We start from the raw sequence: 18,458 nt of genomic DNA on the forward strand, positions 1-18,458 counted from the left end.
GAGAACACGGATATATACCTCTATGCAGCTATATAATTAAGGCATGTCTGCCTGACAAGCAGTTTTACGTTCCGTCTGTAGATGATATCCTTCGAAAAATTTCTTTTGTCAACCTACGCATGGTATAGTCGTCGCTGTCGTAGTTTCGGTATTGAGAAAAAAAGAAAGAAAGAAAGAAAAAAACATCTTTTCTTTCACTTTTCTATCACAATTCTTGTGTGTGTTTTTATTTATTTTCTTTTTTTTTTTTCATTGTTTTTTTTTTTTTTTTTTAATTCTTTCTTCTTTTTTTTTTCATTCCAAACCTTCAAGTATTACACTACAGTTGGACGCAATGATATGTACCTTCATGTTTTATTTTTTACACAGGTACATGGACGCTCTAACCATGTTTGTGGATTTATTTTTTATGCATTGCATATATATATATATTTGTTATAGAACGCGTGGGCACTGCGGATGTATGTATTATATATATATATATATATGTATATATATATATGCGCGTCGTCGTCGGACATTTATGGGCCTCTTGTCACGAGGGTGGAAGGGGTGCGAGGGGCGATGGAGAAGGGGAATGGGCCTTAAATGGCAGGCTACGTAGGAAGCTCTCTCTTACACATACATACATACATACATATGTTTATATATATATATATATATGTACATATATATCTATACTGGAATCAGACCAATGGCCGGGCTTGGGAACGGGCTCGTTTCTCGTTGTCGAATCTTAAATTTCATCGATATGCACACGAATGTTTCCCATTTTTGTCAATCATCATTATCGGTACCTATATACTATACTTTTTTAATGACTTTGAGCGAGCCTCGGAATATTATATGAAATGTTTTAAAATTTTTTAATTTATTTATTACAAGATTTAACGCAACAGATAGCTTTTATTGGATATACGTATTTCTAAGTCGTTTCATATGCGTGAAACGCGGTTTATGCGGTCTCAGAACCTCGAACTCTTGTAATCATGAATTTCTTATTCGATCTAATTTGACAGTTTTTTTATTGAATAAAAAATGTTTGTAGATTTTTTTTTTATCGTCATCGAAATACCTGTACCCGTTATAAATTGATCGAGATATGAATTATTAATGACAGTACATTTTTCCGCGCTTTTAACAAATCCTAACTTTGAATAAAAAAAAAAAATAATAATAATAAAAAAAAAAAATAAGATACCGACGCTAAAGAGTAGGATTTTATTTTTCGAACAGACAAGTTAAACTTGATTCCCTTTTTTTTTGACTTTGAAATATTAAAGGTTATTTTTCGTCAAGTATGACTATATAATTCAATGTTTTATTTTTCTTCTTTCAATATCATTAAGTCGAGAGTGGAAGTGGAATTTTGAAGAGATGAATCGGTACGAAATGTCTCGAAATGTTTCTCGAATAACATATAATTTTAAACTAATTAAATTATACATTAATTAAATAACTTGAAAATTATTTTTTCTTTACTTGCATAAAAAGTGTCGTTTTTTACAAAATTCAAGCACATGGAATCGAAAATCCAGCTCCATTCACGTCTGATAAATTCAGACATCATTGTCAAAAGTTTGCAAAATTCTTTTCGGTTGAATATAATTAACTTCTTCGTAACAGTCACTGAAAGAATCTGTTTCATCGACTATCTTTTCTATGTTATAAAGTGTTTCGTACACTACAAATGAATACAAAGCACATCCATTACTCCAATGCATCAGACTTCTTTGTATTTCTTTCTGTCTCTTCTTCCTTTATCTTCAGTCTCTCTGCATCATTATACGATATGCACGTGAATGTACGACATGATTACTTGCATTACACGGTCTCTGATGTTCTGGGTTACACCTTGATGTATGGTACATTCACGTACGTGATTATACATACATTAGTTAGATCCCACGCGAGTAAATTGTGCGAAGAATTTGTCGTGTTGCTTATAAGAATAGTTTTCTTCTTCCTCTTTCGACATATACACGACGTTGTTTCATGCACCGAGCAATGTTTATATGCATCTGTAAGATCATGGTGTGACCAAAGTTTGTTGGATATTAGTGCAGCAGACTCGCAACTTCCTTGAGACAATATTGCATTTTTCATTTTCTATTTTCTGCAATTTCTTCTTCTATATAAGGAACCAATTATGACAAATTAATATAAGTTTTACGTCAAACCGTGTATAATAATAATCATCCTTTGATCCATATACTCGCGCATGTATAACATTCGTGTTCTATACATGCTTGCAGGATACGGTCTATCCGATCTGACGACTTACAATTAGACGTGTATTGCGTGTGTGATCTAGTTCTCACTATATCATTAGACTTGGTTATACTTATCACGGTATACATGCATGTTCGGCGCGGATATGTTATAGAAGTAGAACAAGAAGACGAAGAAGAAGAAGAAGATGGGAAGAAAGGTTTTACCGCATATAATTATAATATCATGCCTTCGATATAAGTACGTATTTAGCTACGCGAAAGGCGTGTATAAATGGTGTGTCTTGCAAAGGATTATTAAAGTCGATTTGAATATTGGCGAAACGATCAGAAAATAAACGAAACAACTGTAATTAAGTGCAAGTTATTAGCTGATTCGTATAATATCCTTTCGTGAAAAGACCACTAGATTCGATTTTTTTTTAACAAGAAAATATAGACTTAAAAATATACGTACGTATATATATTACGAATATACATATATATAGCACGAAAAAACAATTATAAATATACATATAACATCGTCAGTCTGGTGTAACTATATTTTGTATATACCTATGTACATATAAATAATTTTTTTTCGCTCACTCTTTCCACTTATCTAGGCAAAACAAATATAAAGTATTTTCTCCGTATACATATATATATAAACGAAGAAATATCTTAACTTCTATGTATTATTATTATTGTATGTATATGTATATTACACGATATGATAAATACACGATGTAACGTATTATAAATTATTTACACAGTTTCTGTGTGCAGTGATGTTAAAAATTGTCGTGCAGAATATTATTAACAAGTGAAGATACGAGTAGAGAGGCAAGTTGTATGAATAACGTGAGTCGGTTTTTTATTCTTCCGATTTCTCTTCGTCGAAAGATGTATGATTACTTTAGTAATTGTGCACAAACGCGATTCATGGTAAACGTACAAAAGCAAAGCAGGTTACTAGAGTGAAAAATCTTAGATAGAATAAGGAAAGTGCCGAACCGGAGTTCATAACGAAGTTAGGGTTGTTTTTGTCGAGAAATCGGCACTGCGATTTTCGGAAATGCTTCACGTTACCGATCGAGTCTCGGGCTAAAACGCACATCTCTAATTTCCTCGAGGACGATTCCGGAAGATCTCGTATCGTTAACGATCTCTCTATGTACACGACGTCCTTTTCGAATATCGGCTTTATCGGCGCCGATTTTTCAACCGCATTCTCCTCTGTTCTCCCGGCCTCCCTTACCACGACGTAAAAGTCCCCGATGTCATCCCGCGAGGAAACGAACCACGTCACCTTCCACGAATTATCCTCTTCGTTGCTGCGCAATTAGGATGGAGAAAAAATTTGGTCGTAAAATCGTTCGCGTCATTTTTATTTTATATATTTTTTAAAAGTTTTTTTGACGTCTTTCAATTACTCACTAATTCACGCTACGGTACTTGACGTCCGGTGTTACGTCGAAATCCGGATTGTCCTGCACTTCTCGTTCTCCGCAAACCATCAGGTCCTCCGTTACTGCGACCACCGATTTATTCGCAAGAAAATATGGACTCGAACATTTTGGCTCCGTCCATGATTCCGGAATTTCAGTTAGCGTTGACAGCCATCGACGCAATGGTCTCACGTAACAGTCGCAGTGAAGCGGATTACCTACAATGAATGGTTGATGATAAGTTTGTGGACAGAAGTTGAACAAGGAACCCTTAAATGTGTCCTAGACAGAACATAACCTAAAGTTGTTGAAAATATGTCTTAAGCGCCATCTTATGACGTCTGCAAGGCTCCAAAGGACGTCTTCTAGGTATGAAGGTATCTTTTGGACATAAAAGGGTCTTTTAAGCGTCATAAAATGGCGCATAGGACATCCATTGGATGGTTTTGGACCACTTTAAGGTTTGTATTGTCCGAAGTGTAATTTCAAAAGTCATGATCATGTGTTTTGTTCGACGAAAATTGTCTCTGTAGAGCAACGATCGGTACTGCAAGAGACAATGATTGAGAACCGTTGATTTACACTCACCACCGTAGCGAAGATCCGTGCCGTTTTTTATTATCTTCAACAGCTCGATGTTGAAGCTTCCAAATTCATTGCCCCGCAGGTCGAGTACCCTCAAGTGTTTCATCGGTATTATTTTGTCCAGAGGAATGGACGCCAAGTGGTTGTCGTTTAGGTATACTTCGCTCAAATTCGCTGGATCCTGGAACACGTTTGGCCCCGAGATGTCGCCCAAATCGTTGTAGGATAGGTCCAGATACTCGAGGGAGGTTAGGTTTCCGATTACATCTGAAAAAACGGTGGTGTTGGGAAAAAGGTATTCAAGTAATTGTTGGAAAGAGATCGGTAAAAAAACCACTCCGTCTAAAATGCCAAAACATAACCTAAATCGAATCATCTTTTCATCCTAATGTTCTCACATTTTCTGATCTCGTTGATGTTGTTGTGGCTCAAATTCAGCCGCTTCACTTTTTTCGTGCCTATCGTCAGGTCGAAGGTCATTACCGGCATCGTGTTGTAAGACAGATCGATTTCTCTAAGTCTGTACGGAATCCAAGGATCGTTAGGGAACATTTTTCGCGTTATGAACGATATCCTGTTGTGGCTGAGGTTTATCTTCTCCAGCGACAGACAGTCGTCGAGGAGGCCGTTCGTTTTGTTGTCCAATTTATCAAGCTGGTTCTTCGACAGGTCCAAACTCCGCAGAGACACGAGTCCCTGAAAGGCTCCATTCGGTATGTGGCTTATCGCGTTGTCGGATAAATTCAAGGTAAGGAGCTGCAGCAGACCTTCGAATGCTCGCAGGCTCACGTTCGCTATTTTGTTGTTCGACAGGTTCAACTCAAACACTATCGGCAATCTACCAAACGCCGCTTTGTCCAACGAGGTTAAATGGTTCCCCTTAATTAAAAAGCGAAAGTTCTATGAGTCTTTGTTTCTTGTTTTTGTCCGAAAGTGCGTTCTTTTTCATATTTATCAGGTACACAGTCCAGTCGAAGGCGTGTCGAAGCATAAAAATGGAGAAACCGAGGCTTGGAACCAGTGACTGATTTAGGTTCAAGGGGGCGATTGTGCAATTTTACTTTTCACATATCCCATCATCCATGCATTCTGATTGGTTGACTAAACTTTGCTTGGATGGTGGAAAATGTGAAAAGTAAAATTACATAATCTCGACCGTTCATCAGTTGTATCAGATAAACGTCGACTTGGTATTGAAAACACGAGAAAACTTTTTCACTGGCAATAAAAAAAATTAGTAACAGTATACCTAAAAAGATGTCGATACAAGTAATTCTAAAATCTTCATGAAAATCTGTTGTTTTTTTTGTCTTCTTTTTCTATATTGACGTGACATTGTTCTGAGTTAACTCAACTCGATCAATCTCAGTTGCACTTGAACAGTCTTCAGTCCGCGATTTTTTGCTTCGATGTCGTTTCTACTGGGCTTTACACCTGCCGAATAGTCAACTTTTCAGTCCTTTTGAATTACCTGCATATAGAGATATTGCAAACTACTCAGACTACCCAGCGCGGCCTGCGGTGGTTTAGTCATGTTGTTTTCGACGAGGTGCAAGGATCGCAGGGTTAACAAAGTGGCGAAACTACCGTGCTGGAGATTGTCGGCTAACCGATTTCTCGAGAGATCCAAAGACAGCAGGGAATTCATCGACGGCCATACTTCGGTCGTTGGTATCTCCTCAAGTTCATTCTCCGAGAAGTCCAGGTGACCCAGTGATATCGGTAGCTGGAATATCTTTGTCAACGAGTTGTTCTTCACCGTTAGAGTCCTGAAATGGAGTGTAAAAATGATCAACTCATTTTCTTTTCACCGATTACTATCCAATAATGAACAATCGATATCGCCTCCCGTGAAAAATGTACCCACCTACAACTGGCAAGTTTGGACAAACTGCCTCTCGAAATGTCGTCAAGCTTGTTGTAGCTCATGTCGAGATCAAGGAGAGTCGGAAGGGTTCCGAAAGTCGAGGGTTTGATCTTCTGCAGTGAATTGTGGGACAGGTTTAGGAATCGGAGACTGAACAGTGTCTGGAATATTCCATTTTGTATCTCGGATATGTTGTTGTACGATAGGTCGATAGTGTGTAGCTCGTACAACTTGGGAAATGTTTGTCTCGGTACCGAGTGCATGGAGTTGTGAGATACGTTAAGTATCTGAAGACCGCTCATGTTGTGCAGCGGAACCTGAACAATTAGGGGAACAGTTAGTGTCCTGATATCGATCGTAAAAATTCTAATCTACTATCGACACTAACCTGATTCAGCTCCGTGAACATGTTGTAACTCAACTGCAACTCCAGAGCGTAAGTCGAGCTGTCGAACGCGTGTTTTGATATGTTTTCCAGCAGGTTGTGACTCAGGTCAAGCGTTATGTTTGCACAGTTCACAAATGCCTCTGGTTCTATGCTCGATATTTGGTTGTAGGAGAGATTTACACGCGCCAAGTAGAGGTCCTTGAACGATTGCTTTTCTATCAGTGTCACCTCGTTTTCCGATACGTCCAGTACCTGTAACAACGATCATCATCGTGAAGACTAACCCGAACTGACTTTTGACGTGTTTAGTTGAGGAGTTTCAGACTTTACTCTCCACGGGAGAAATTGTTTGAGTTGAAAAATGATTGAACCAGGGTTTGAAAAGTTGAACGTAGGGTTAAGGTTGGTTACCAAAGAGTCTGTTTTTGCGTGCATATCGAGAAGAGATACTTTCAATAGAATCGAACTCATATTTCTGGAGTATGATTATATCTAAGCCTTGAACTATGTTCCCTGAAAAATGATCCCTGTAGTTGAAATGACAATTAAGTCGTTCAGAATTACGATTTTTCAATCACCTCAGCGTACTGGAGTTGATTAAACATCTGGAAGTCGATTTTCTTTATCGAATTTCGGGCCAAATCTATCGTGCCGATTCGAGTAACCGATCCAAAAGTTCCACGACCCACATCGCCGATGTTGTTATCGCTCAAGTAGAGCCGCCGCATGAATCTCAAGCCTCTAAACGTGTTCGCGTCCAATTTTTTGATCATGTTGTGACTGAGATTCACAACTTGGAGGAGAGAATTCCTGGAGAAAGTTGCTCTGGAAAAATCATAGACAAAAAGTAAAATTATTAGATATACACTGTATCCATAGTTAAAGGATTTTTCGGTTTCAGAACCAAGTATGGAGATCAAATATGGTTGATAAGAAGTGCTTTTTCATTAAAAAAAAACTTTTTTTATGATCTCGTTACTGTGGATGGCCTTACTTTTTGAGTTCCGGTATCGCGTTTCGGGACAGATTGCAGAAGTTCAGCTTCGTCAGGTCGGCCAGATTCGACGGATCCAATTTTGAGATCAAGTTGTCCGAAATGTCGAGCCAATCAACCTCTCGCAACCCGCGGAATTGGTTACGCTTCAGCTCTTTTATTTTGTTCCCGTGCAGATCGACGCTCTTCACCTTCCTCAGAGGAGCCAAAGCCTCGACAGGCAGAGAGGAGAGTGTACCTTTTCAAAATTATAAGAGTTCAAAGTTCATTTTAACGTTGACGTTCTATAAGTCTAAGAAAAATGTTAACATGTAAGAAAAAATCATGCTTTCTTAAACTTTTGTCGCACTATCGATTTCTGGGTGACTTAAGGAGGAAACAAGGAAAGTATCCCGGGTCGATCGCTGTGATTTGATTACTTTTTGTAATATGTTATAGTATTCTGTCATTGAACAGTTTAAGGGGGTGAAACCACTCTCCAAACTAAGGCATGTCAAGGGAGGATTTAGCGGTTTTATGTTGTTTTTTGATTGAGAAAATAATATTTTTCATCTCTAGTTACAAGGAAACTTTTGCAGCTGGAATTGACTAAAAAATATTATCTTCTTGTGGGTGAAACTGCCAAATCGCCTTTTGACATGCCTCACTTTCGAGGGTGGTTTCACACCCTTAAAGTGTTTGATGGTAGACGAAAAAAATACGTTCCGCTTAGTTTTTCGTCTACTATAAAATATTACAAAAAGAATGAAATCGGAGAGATTGACCTGGGATACCTTCCTTGTTAGTCAATTTTGAATCGTTCAATTTGTTCCTCTCGCGATTTTGTATTATCGAAATCGAATTATTTAGAATGGTTTTTCCATTGTGAGATGATTATTGTCGACTGGTTTTTAGGGGCGCTTTTGTTTGAGAGTCGGAATATTGAATCGACTTGATGGTAGTCGTTTCCGACTAATCGAACCCTCAGAGATTCAATCACGGCATTTGGAACATCGTGCGATCAACTCTGCTGTGAAAATACAACGAAATTTGAGTGTTGCGCATTGATTACCGTTCGTAATGGAGATTTTTTCGATTTTCCCGGCCGCCATGCTGCCGGTGAAGCTGTCCTTCGGTAACTCGCTCATTTCGTGACCGTCGATGTTGAGTATCGTTAAATTCCCCAAAATCGAGAATGCTTCCTTTGGAAATTTCTGCAATCTCGTTCTCACCAAGTGTAATTCCTGCAGTGTTCTGTTCACCCCCAAAAAACTGTGCTCGTCTATCAGTCTCAGCGGCGTGTCAACGAATCTCAAAATCCGCACTTTTAGCGGGTATAAAGCTGGACCGTACATTCGACCTTGAAATTCAAAAACACTCGTATAAACAACAAAAAATTCTCGTTTGCACATGTCTTATATCATGTATATAAACAGTAATACTCATTAAAGCTTTTCCCATACGGCTAACTTATTTGCGATCCGAAACAAAATGCGAGTCTACATTCTATACGAATTTTGTCTTAAAGTGCTTATAAAGACGCGTTGTGCACCTCGAAAATGCGGGGATGCAAGACTTCTATACCGGTCAAGCGATCAGAGTGAAACTTGAGCAATTAAAGCCTCATTTTGGCAAAAAGTGGAGCGTTTTTTTACTTTTTCATAATTTGGAAAAGAATTTTACAGGTTGGTTACCACCCACAGAAATTGACCAAATTTTCACAGTTGCATGGAATGGATCAAACTATCCGGTATGATGCCACTCGGCGGTGATGAAACACACATTTTTAGCCCAGTTCCATGAGATTTGATGGTGAAATGACGAAATGGCAGCTGATCTGGTTTTCGATTACGAAGAATACCAAAATCTCTTTTTGGCGACACTTGTTACCGATCTTTCACGCCTGCCGGTAATTTTTTACCGACATTACACGCATACATTACCGGCATGCGCGTAATGTCGATAACAAATGTCGCCAAAATGAGATTTCGGTGTACTTCGTAATCGAAAACCAGATCAGCTGCCATTTCGTCATTTCACCATCAAATCTCATAGGACTGGGCTAAAAATGTGTGTTTCATCACCGCCAAGTGGCATCATACCGGATAGTTCAATCCATTCCGTGCAACTGTGAAAATTTGGCCAATTTCTGTGGGTGGTAACCAATCTGTAAAATTTTTTTCCAACTTTTGAAAAAGTAAAAAGACGCTCCACTTTTTGCCAAAATGAGGCGTTTTGCATCCCCGCGTTTTCGAAGTGTACAACGTGTCTTTATAAGCACCTTAATGGCTGGCGATGTAGCCGACGCGACGTGAGAGATTGTGAGTCATTGTCACTTAACTCGTTTAGAATCGAACTCGCGTTTTGTTTTGGACCACAAACAAGTTAGCCGATAAGGAAAGGTGTTAATGAACATCACTGCAGACATTATTATTCGCATAAATAAATTTCGTGCGTACCGTGCGGACTTACCGATATTGCATTTGTTCAGAACGAGTTCTTCGATCGGCAGATTTTCGTGGGATAAATTTATCAGCCCGAGACTCAGGCTGGCTAAGTTCGCGTTTTCGCATTTCGCGTAAATTCCATTATCGCTACCTCGGATGCAGATGCATGGCTGAAACAGAATCTGACGTTCCGGGCACCGAAAACGCGGACCGGGCGGTATGTAGACGCTGGAAATCCATCGTGACGTAGCCAGGATTACAAAAATCACGTGAATAATTTTGTTGATAGGCATTTCTGGAAATAACGAAAAGGGTAAATAAATTGTTAAAAAAAAACAAAAACAAAAACCTATTACATTCATAAAACGGTTATTTCAAATCGGTTTCTTTCGATTTTCCGATTCATACTGTTCTGTATAGGTACTTAATTATATTCAGAGGAGGGAGAAAGTCATTTGAATCATCCCGAAATTGAGTTCAGTTTTTACTTCACCTTCGCCGACGTTTAAAGATTCAAAAAACGATTTTCAGATTCTGATAAAAATTTCTTTGTCCGTCGATATTTAAGTGGAAAACGGATCGACCGATTCAGGTGAAATTTGGCAATTATGAATCGGTTAAATTCAACTTACAAAACCGGTCACTTTTTTCATCTTGTAAAAATGAAAATTTCTTGCTTTAAAATTAGCTAAATATTTTCGGTAATATATCTAGTATTTGCACTAACATTACGGACGACAATAATTACAAAATCGTATCTGATGATGATTAGAGTGTCTTTGTATTACGTTTATGCCATGCATACTACTGTTATAGATTATTTCCATCATATTCTTCTTCAGGTTTTGCTCGCCCACATACCGCGTGGGCAAAACGATGTCTCATCGCGGATCGTGTGGGTGTATAAAACATTATATATATATACATATATCTAGGCATTTCATAGTTATCATCTAGTATGGGTAGGCAGGTATATACGACAGGTGAATAATCCCTGCAGCATGGAAAGCATTGGAGGTCGTCATTTGCCAGAAGTTCGTTGTGACTGAATTTCAACACCTCTATTCGCTGTACTCATATTTATTCTTCACCTTATACGAATAATATACGTGGATGTAGAGTAATCTGCATTTTATATGTCGCGTTACTAATGCCAAAAGGGCGTATAAAAAAAAAAATCTTTTCCTCCAATCAACTTAAAAACGTGTATACTGTATAAATCTATGGAAAAGATGTAAGAAAATTTTTTTTTTAGATACCCCCTTTTTGGCTTTGAGGAAAAAAAATTCTTAAAGTCAAAAGGGCGTATCATTTTTTTTTTCAACTTATTATCAATATTATGTCAAAACACGAAAAAAATCACACAAGTGGTCAAAATAATGATTCCATAACTTAATCTCTTTGAAAAAATATTTATTCAAATGACCACTCTGGTGATTTTTTTCGTGTTTCACCTAATATTGATAATAAGTTGAAAAAAAAAAACGATACGCCCCTTTGGCTTTGAGAATTTTTTTTCTTAAAGGCAAAATGTCATATCTTATAAACAAAAATTCTTTCATCTTTTCCATAGATTATACATTAAACACATTTTTCAGTTGATTGGAGAAAAAAAACACTTTTTGATACGCCCTTTTGGTTCTGCATAGCAGATATATAGATTTTTATGGGGCGTTTCACGCCAATCGGACGGTTTGAAAAAGTTTGATTTTTCATTGCCTCAATTTTTTTAATACTTTTTAGTACCCCTCAAAAGAGCCTTTGTGGTAAATTTTTTTTTAAGTACTTGTTAAAAAAATATCAAATTTTCAAAAAAATCGCTTTTTTTTTTGTTGTTAGTTTTTTGTCCATAACTTTCTTGAAAATAGTTCAAATTCAAGTTTTCTTCTTATTAAATTCTCTGTACATTACGACGTGCATGAAGAAAGTATTTTATAAATAGGTAAATAATTTCACATTACTTACTTATTAGAGAAAAACAGTTTGATTTTACACACACGCACACATACACACAGATGCATTATATACCTGCAGAAGGAGAATCATGTAAGGATATAGATATGTATACATAAATATAAATTTAGTCGAACGATATATTTGCATCACGATACCTTTAAATATAAACATATGATAACGTAACGGGATTTATACACGAGTATATATAATATAATTATAAGTCGGATCAGACGATGAAAAACAATATATACATATATATCTATATGTACATGTGTGTATATGTATATATGGGGCATTCCACGTCAAACTAACGGCTCATCGCCGGTCTGACCCTCTTGGGATTCTGATGTGAAATAGGTTTTTCTGTTTGTTTCGTTAAAAAATGATACTTTTAATTTTTCGAAATTTTTCCACCATTTTGTAAAAGTATGGCGACATCATGAAGTGAGGAAACATCCTTGACGGATATTTTTTAAATCGTTGAAATTTTTTTCAAAATCAGGGACTTGTGAAAACATCTTTTCGTCATGATTAGAAAATGGGAAGCGAATGCTAAATATTTTTATATTTATTTTACTTTTGGAGAGAATTTTTGTTTTAAAAAAAGTACAAAATTTTTTTCATTCATTTTTAATCATAGTTTCCTGCAATAAAAAATAAGGCAAGAGGAAGCTTCGTTCGTTCTGGTATAGAATTCGATATTCTTTTTGTTTCAAGAGTAAAACGAAGGAAACGATGCTTAATTCGAAAAAAAATAAAAAAAAATAACAGAAACTCGATCAACAGAAACCTTAAATAAAACGCATCATTTATTTAGGGAATTTGCTTACGTAGTTATTTTACTTACGTAATTTCTCTAAACCAATGATGTATTTTCTTCAAGGTTCCTGTTGATTGAATTTTTATTATTTTTCTTCGAATTAACCATCGTTTCCTTTATTATACTCTTTAACGCAAAAGAAAATCAAATCTTATCACGAGGAGGTTTCGTTTTTGTTTTTTCATTTTTCACTAGAAGATTTGAAATAAATGAGAAAGCAAATGATTTTTTTTCAAATTAATAAAAAAAAAAAAAAAAAAAAAATACAGCATTCTTATCCGAATTTCGAATCATGACTAAACGATGCGTTTTCGAGTCCCTCATATTACGAAAAAACGTTCATCGATTTTAAAAATATCCGTTTTCATGTCAACGATAAATGGCGGACAAATTTAAAAATATTACTGGTATTATTTTTAATCTATACAAATAAAAAAATATATTGGATATCGGAATCCGTTGCTTTGACGGGGAATGCCCTATATATAACGTAATCTTTACGCTTCTACTTTTTTGCACCGATGGTTTTTTTCTACCGCGTATTTATTCGGACCTTCGCACCTACGCTCCTATGATTCTAAGCTCTGTATACCTGTAGATGTATTATAATTTCTCGATACAGCTTCATCTATGTGTTTACATGGACAGGTCTGATTGTGAATTAGATATGCAGACTCTGCTGCTGCACGCCAACGTGTCGATGGCCTAAACTTGCAATGCATGATGCATATAATAACGGTTGAATTTGATCTACGACTTCGTTTCTAGTTTGCTGATTTACACTTGAACGAAAAAAATTTTTCTACTTTTTTTACATCTTTGCATAAGATTGAAAAACTATTTAATGTATTAAAAAATATATACATGTACGAACACACGTACACATGTATAATACAGTGTATAAAAATTTTCTAAACTCGTTATTAAACCATTCAATTACTGTATCTATACCGATTGTATAGGTTCACGTCAATTATAGTAATTACAGTGCGTGAATTTGTTAACTTTTGTTCTAATTATCGGGCATTGTTTAAATTTTTACCGGGTAAAACTAGACAACTGGATCACTGTGCCATTGCATCGTGTTATAATAACCCAGATGATGAAAAGAACGGTGAAATCTGAAGCGTGAGATTCTCCACATTTGTTAGGTTCATCGAGTCGTTTTCTATTCACAATTTTTAACCTGGACTTATGATGGTCCACAAAAAAATGTCGCATTGGACATAACTCGGAAAACCAGTTCTGTTCCAAACTTGAAATTTTCAGGACTGTTTAGGGATGCAATGAAGTATAATATAATATACGTGAAAATTTTTAAGGATTTTGAGTCGACAGAAAAAAGTTATAGCTATTTAAAAAAAAGCGTTTTTGACGATATGTCAGTCAAATGGAAGCGATCAAGCAAAAATAGAGCATATATCATCAGAATATACCTCAACGAAAAATATAATCCGTCAACCATCGTTCTATTTTCAAAAATGTAGATTTGAGACCCTTTGAAAAATAAGGAAAATTTTATTAAAATAGCAATCCAGTTGAGCGCTCCCAGCTAAGCTGGATATAAGTTTGAACTGACTAACTATTTTTTACTTGAAAATAAAAGCCTGACATAGAAGGATACGATTTAGTTGGAATCTCCAAATCACATATAAGCTGAGACATAAATTTTTGAAAATGACTGAAAAATCGACTTTTTTCAAACTTCAAAAAATTCTTTAGCGTCTGGATTTGGGCGTATCGAGATCAACTCTTCAGGATCATCTTTTTTCTGACCTACTTTCGAAAAAAAATCAGCACCCAAATCCCAATCGTGACCCACTCCCGCAACTTTTTGGAGAAAAGTGATGGATCTACCCATGTATACATATATATATATGCATATGACGCACGTATTCATTCTTTAGCGACTCAACAGGATCCAGAGACATATTTTTAGAATTTTCTTACGATGACTGGCTCGCTTAATGCAGCAGCCGCAAGTCGTCCTTCGAAGTTTCAAGATCGGGATTCAGGAATCAGGATTCAGTATTTACGCCTTTATATAGTCTGTACGAATTTTATTCAACAACCTGAAGCACCATAAAAATTATTTATTTATATTCAATTCATTATTCGAACAATTGAAGTTGAAAAAAGAGAATTGAATTGAAGAAAATTTCAAAATTCCGTCATTTTTTTTAATGTTTCGAATTTCATTCAACACCCTGAAGCACCATAAAAATTATTTATTTATATTCAATCCATTACTTGAACAATTAAAGTTAAAAAAAGAAAATCGAATTGAAAAAAATATCAAAATTTCGTCATTCTTTTAAATGTTTATCATCGAATTTGCATAATTCTGCTTCAGATGATATATAGTGACAAGTGTACTTTTTCAAAACCCCTTTGTTTTTTTTTGTTTTTTGTTTTTGTTTTTTCAAATACTCGAAAGTTGAAGTATCGTGTCACCCAGATTTAAATATATAGAGTTAACTTCAGGCGGCCATACCAACGAAATTAACCATAAAAAACAAGTAACAAAATTTTTCGTACTACTTAATAACTTCCTCCGTTTTACGTGTAAAAATTTTGAATAAATTGTACTGTGAAAAAAACAAAACAAAAACAAACAAACAAACAAATTATTAAGAAAAATCATTGAGATGTAAGACTTCGTCTTTATATTATACGAGATCACGCACGGAACGAACAAGTATAATCAATTCCATAAAAAAATATTAATCGAATGTTCCCGCCAAGTGCGTAGCTCTTGTTTTGTTTTTTACTCTATCAGTTTTTGCGAGTTCGTGAATTTTTTTAAATTTCACATATTTTTGACTAGATTTATAATATCCGGGGAGCAGTGTCGTCGCAAGGTGTTCAACTTTCACCTCGAGAACCGTAGGAGCGGGAAGAATAGTTATAGTTACATATAATTATGTATATATGGGACATTCCACGCCAATTCGACCTGGGTTTTAATCTTGACCTCTCAGATTTGGCGCGCGATTTTTTCTTTGATGGTTCTCACTTTAAAAGGTACTTGGTTTTTATTGTCGTTTTTTTCGACTCGATTTAAATTTTCCACAATTTTTAGAAACGATTTTATCGACCCAACAAAATTAAGAATTTGAAAAAATTCTGAAATATCCTGCGTCAGATATAAAAATTTTTAAGCTTGCAACCTTTTTCCGAAAAAAAAAAAAAAAACAACTTTCAAAAAATTATAAACATAATTGATTTTACTACGGATGGTAGCTGAAACATTTTTTCTATGTCGCATCGGATTTTTGAAATTTTTTTCAAATTTCTCGCAAGAAAGTTTTTCTTCCTCTTCGCTTTACTGTTACAAAAAAAATTGCAAATCGTTAAATGGTTCCGAAAAACCTGAAAAAATGTTCAAATTTTTAACTTTGGCTGATCGATAAAATCGTTACTAAAAATTGTAGAAAATTCAAATTGAATTGAAAAAAAAAACAAGAAAAACCACGTACCAAGGGTAAACCCCAGGTCAAATTGGCGTGGAATGCCCCATTATATCGGAATTAATTTGTTCCTCGTCATTCAAAATGTGTATATAACTACATCATGTATCATTGTTATATACGCTTACATGTGTATAGATATTACAAACCATAATTCGGTATTTCGTCAAAAGTGTCAACTTGACATAACGCTACTTTTTACAGTAAATAAAATCTGACGGTAAAGCATAATATATGTATACATATATGTACATAATAACTGTTCGTCGTTGAGGTTAGCGTTTAGAAAATTGATTTTTAACTTTGCAAAGTATCTAAGTGTTACACACAAAAAAAAAAGGAAAAAGAAGAAACAAAAAAAAAAAAAACACGGATGTACAAGATATAATGTGCATGATTTGCGGCTATAAACATTAATTACAATTCGTTTAATTTGACGGAAAAAAAAGACAAGCAAACAAATAAGAAACAAAAAATCGTCGATGTTTCTATTTTAATTGATATAGTAAGGCGTTTTAGCTCATAATAATTAGCGTACGTATCGGTTAATTACGATTATAATAAATGGAAGAATTTGGCTTGCCTGTTCAAGCATCGGAATCTCTGGAGACTTCGTCGCGATTTCCATGTAGGTAATATTATTATACGATGATTCATCATCGCGAATTTTCTAATTACAGATTTTCGAACGTTAGAATTATTTCAATTCATTATTTCAATTATAATTTTCCTTCTTGTTCAATATCAGGCATACGTGCCGAAATTAAATATCACAAAAGTTTTTCCAATCATCTGATAATATGCATATAATTTATAAATTTTTTATAGTTATGTAATAAAAATCCAGGTAATTTAATTAACTTTATGTTTCTATAAGAATTTCAATCGTTTCTCTAACAATTACCCGAGCTCACGCAGGTTTCGTCTAAGTATTTGTAAAGAAAATCGTTAAAAATATGTTTTACCCGGATACTAATCAATTCGTTCAATTCGACTGTATAATATTTAATATCTGAAGAAAAAAATCTGATATTCTCTCAACCAATTATTACACAGGTATATGTATAATAATAATTTTTATTAATTCTTGTGTATTAGAAATAGAAGAAAACAAAAAATAATAATAAAAAAAAAAAAAAAAAAAAAAAAGATCTTCAGAGTTTATTTTCGAAACTTTATGAATCAATCATCACTATCAAATCATTTATGAAATTTTTTCGAACATCAAATGCTATGTTTATCGGTACGAAGAAGTTAATGACACACACACACACACACACACGATTAAATATAAAGAATTATATTTACCTGTAAAATGATTCTTCTTTTTACATTCAATATTCAATCTAAGGTATATACATATGTATGTATATAGTTTTTAAAAAAATCGACTACAGGGTCAAACGAGCTGCTGCAGCTGGTAGTAGTTCGTCTCTTTTATCGCGCACATGTTTCGGCACCTGATATCACCGCGCATGTCTCGATCGTTCGTTATTTACTGAGATGGCGTTGAATGAAAAAACCAGCCTGTCTAGTTGACTCCTGAAATTTCCAAGTCTAGAATCTAACACAGCGAGACTCCGTGCGGTCCGGTGGGACCTCGAAAGACTGGCGTGAAAGTAAGGTTGTGCAGCGGTTAACCAGCGGGGAAATCGTTCATTCCGTAATGGAGAATGAACATTATAATGCCCTCCAAAGCGTAAATTTGATTGGATGGCCTGAGGCCTGCGGTGTAGCAAATGAGAATTAACGTAATTTCAAAACATTTACTTAGCAATTTCGTGTTATGCCATGATGATCCTTTCGATTTGCCTCTTATTTCCTTGCTTCAATTTTGCGCTTGAACGTTGCGAGTCAAGTCAGATCATGTCTTACCGACGGAGCGTTATTTTTTTTCTGTCTTACCCATGGCCGGTAAAACAGATCTTGATCCTAGTTAGCGAGAAAAGAAATCCTCTATCGGTTACACATGCGAATTGAATTGCGGACTGGTGCAGGAGGTTCATGGATACAAAATTATGTAAACGATTATTTAAGTAATATGTTCTTATTCTCATTTTATACATATATATATATATATATATATATATATATATATATATATATAAATATGGTGTGTCTTTTCTTCTCGATTGATCGCGTACAATTGTTGTTGTTGTTGTTGTTGTTTTTTTTTTTTTTTTTTTTTTTTGTATATTATACATACATCGTGAAATATTGTTATTATTATTAAAATTTACAAATGACGAAGAAAATCTTTCTAAATATATTTTAAAGCTGATATAAATTAT

General features: G+C 35.2%; 2 protein-coding genes across 2 annotated transcripts in view; one reads left to right on the plus strand and one right to left on the minus strand.

The window, feature by feature from the left end:
* Positions 1–18,458, plus strand: part of LOC124408937 (bestrophin-4) — a 341,487-nt gene that overhangs the window by 18,662 nt on the left and 304,367 nt on the right. The window lies entirely within an intron of this gene.
* Positions 3,132–17,785, minus strand: LOC124408932 (chaoptin). The gene is made up of 12 exons (XM_046886257.1): positions 17,476–17,785; positions 9,947–10,216; positions 8,547–8,834; positions 7,496–7,733; positions 7,080–7,326; positions 6,502–6,753; positions 6,114–6,430; positions 5,718–6,015; positions 4,645–5,125; positions 4,250–4,513; positions 3,651–3,879; positions 3,132–3,547 (listed from the first exon to the last, which is right to left on the minus strand). Exons 2-12 carry the CDS (start codon positions 10,212–10,214, stop codon positions 3,154–3,156), a joined length of 3,276 nt encoding a protein of 1,091 aa, XP_046742213.1. The 5' UTR covers positions 10,215–10,216; positions 17,476–17,785; the 3' UTR covers positions 3,132–3,153.

The sequence above is a fragment of the Diprion similis genome, chromosome 8, assembly GCF_021155765.1.
Source record: "Diprion similis isolate iyDipSimi1 chromosome 8, iyDipSimi1.1, whole genome shotgun sequence".
Classification (NCBI taxonomy): domain Eukaryota; kingdom Metazoa; phylum Arthropoda; class Insecta; order Hymenoptera; family Diprionidae; genus Diprion; species Diprion similis.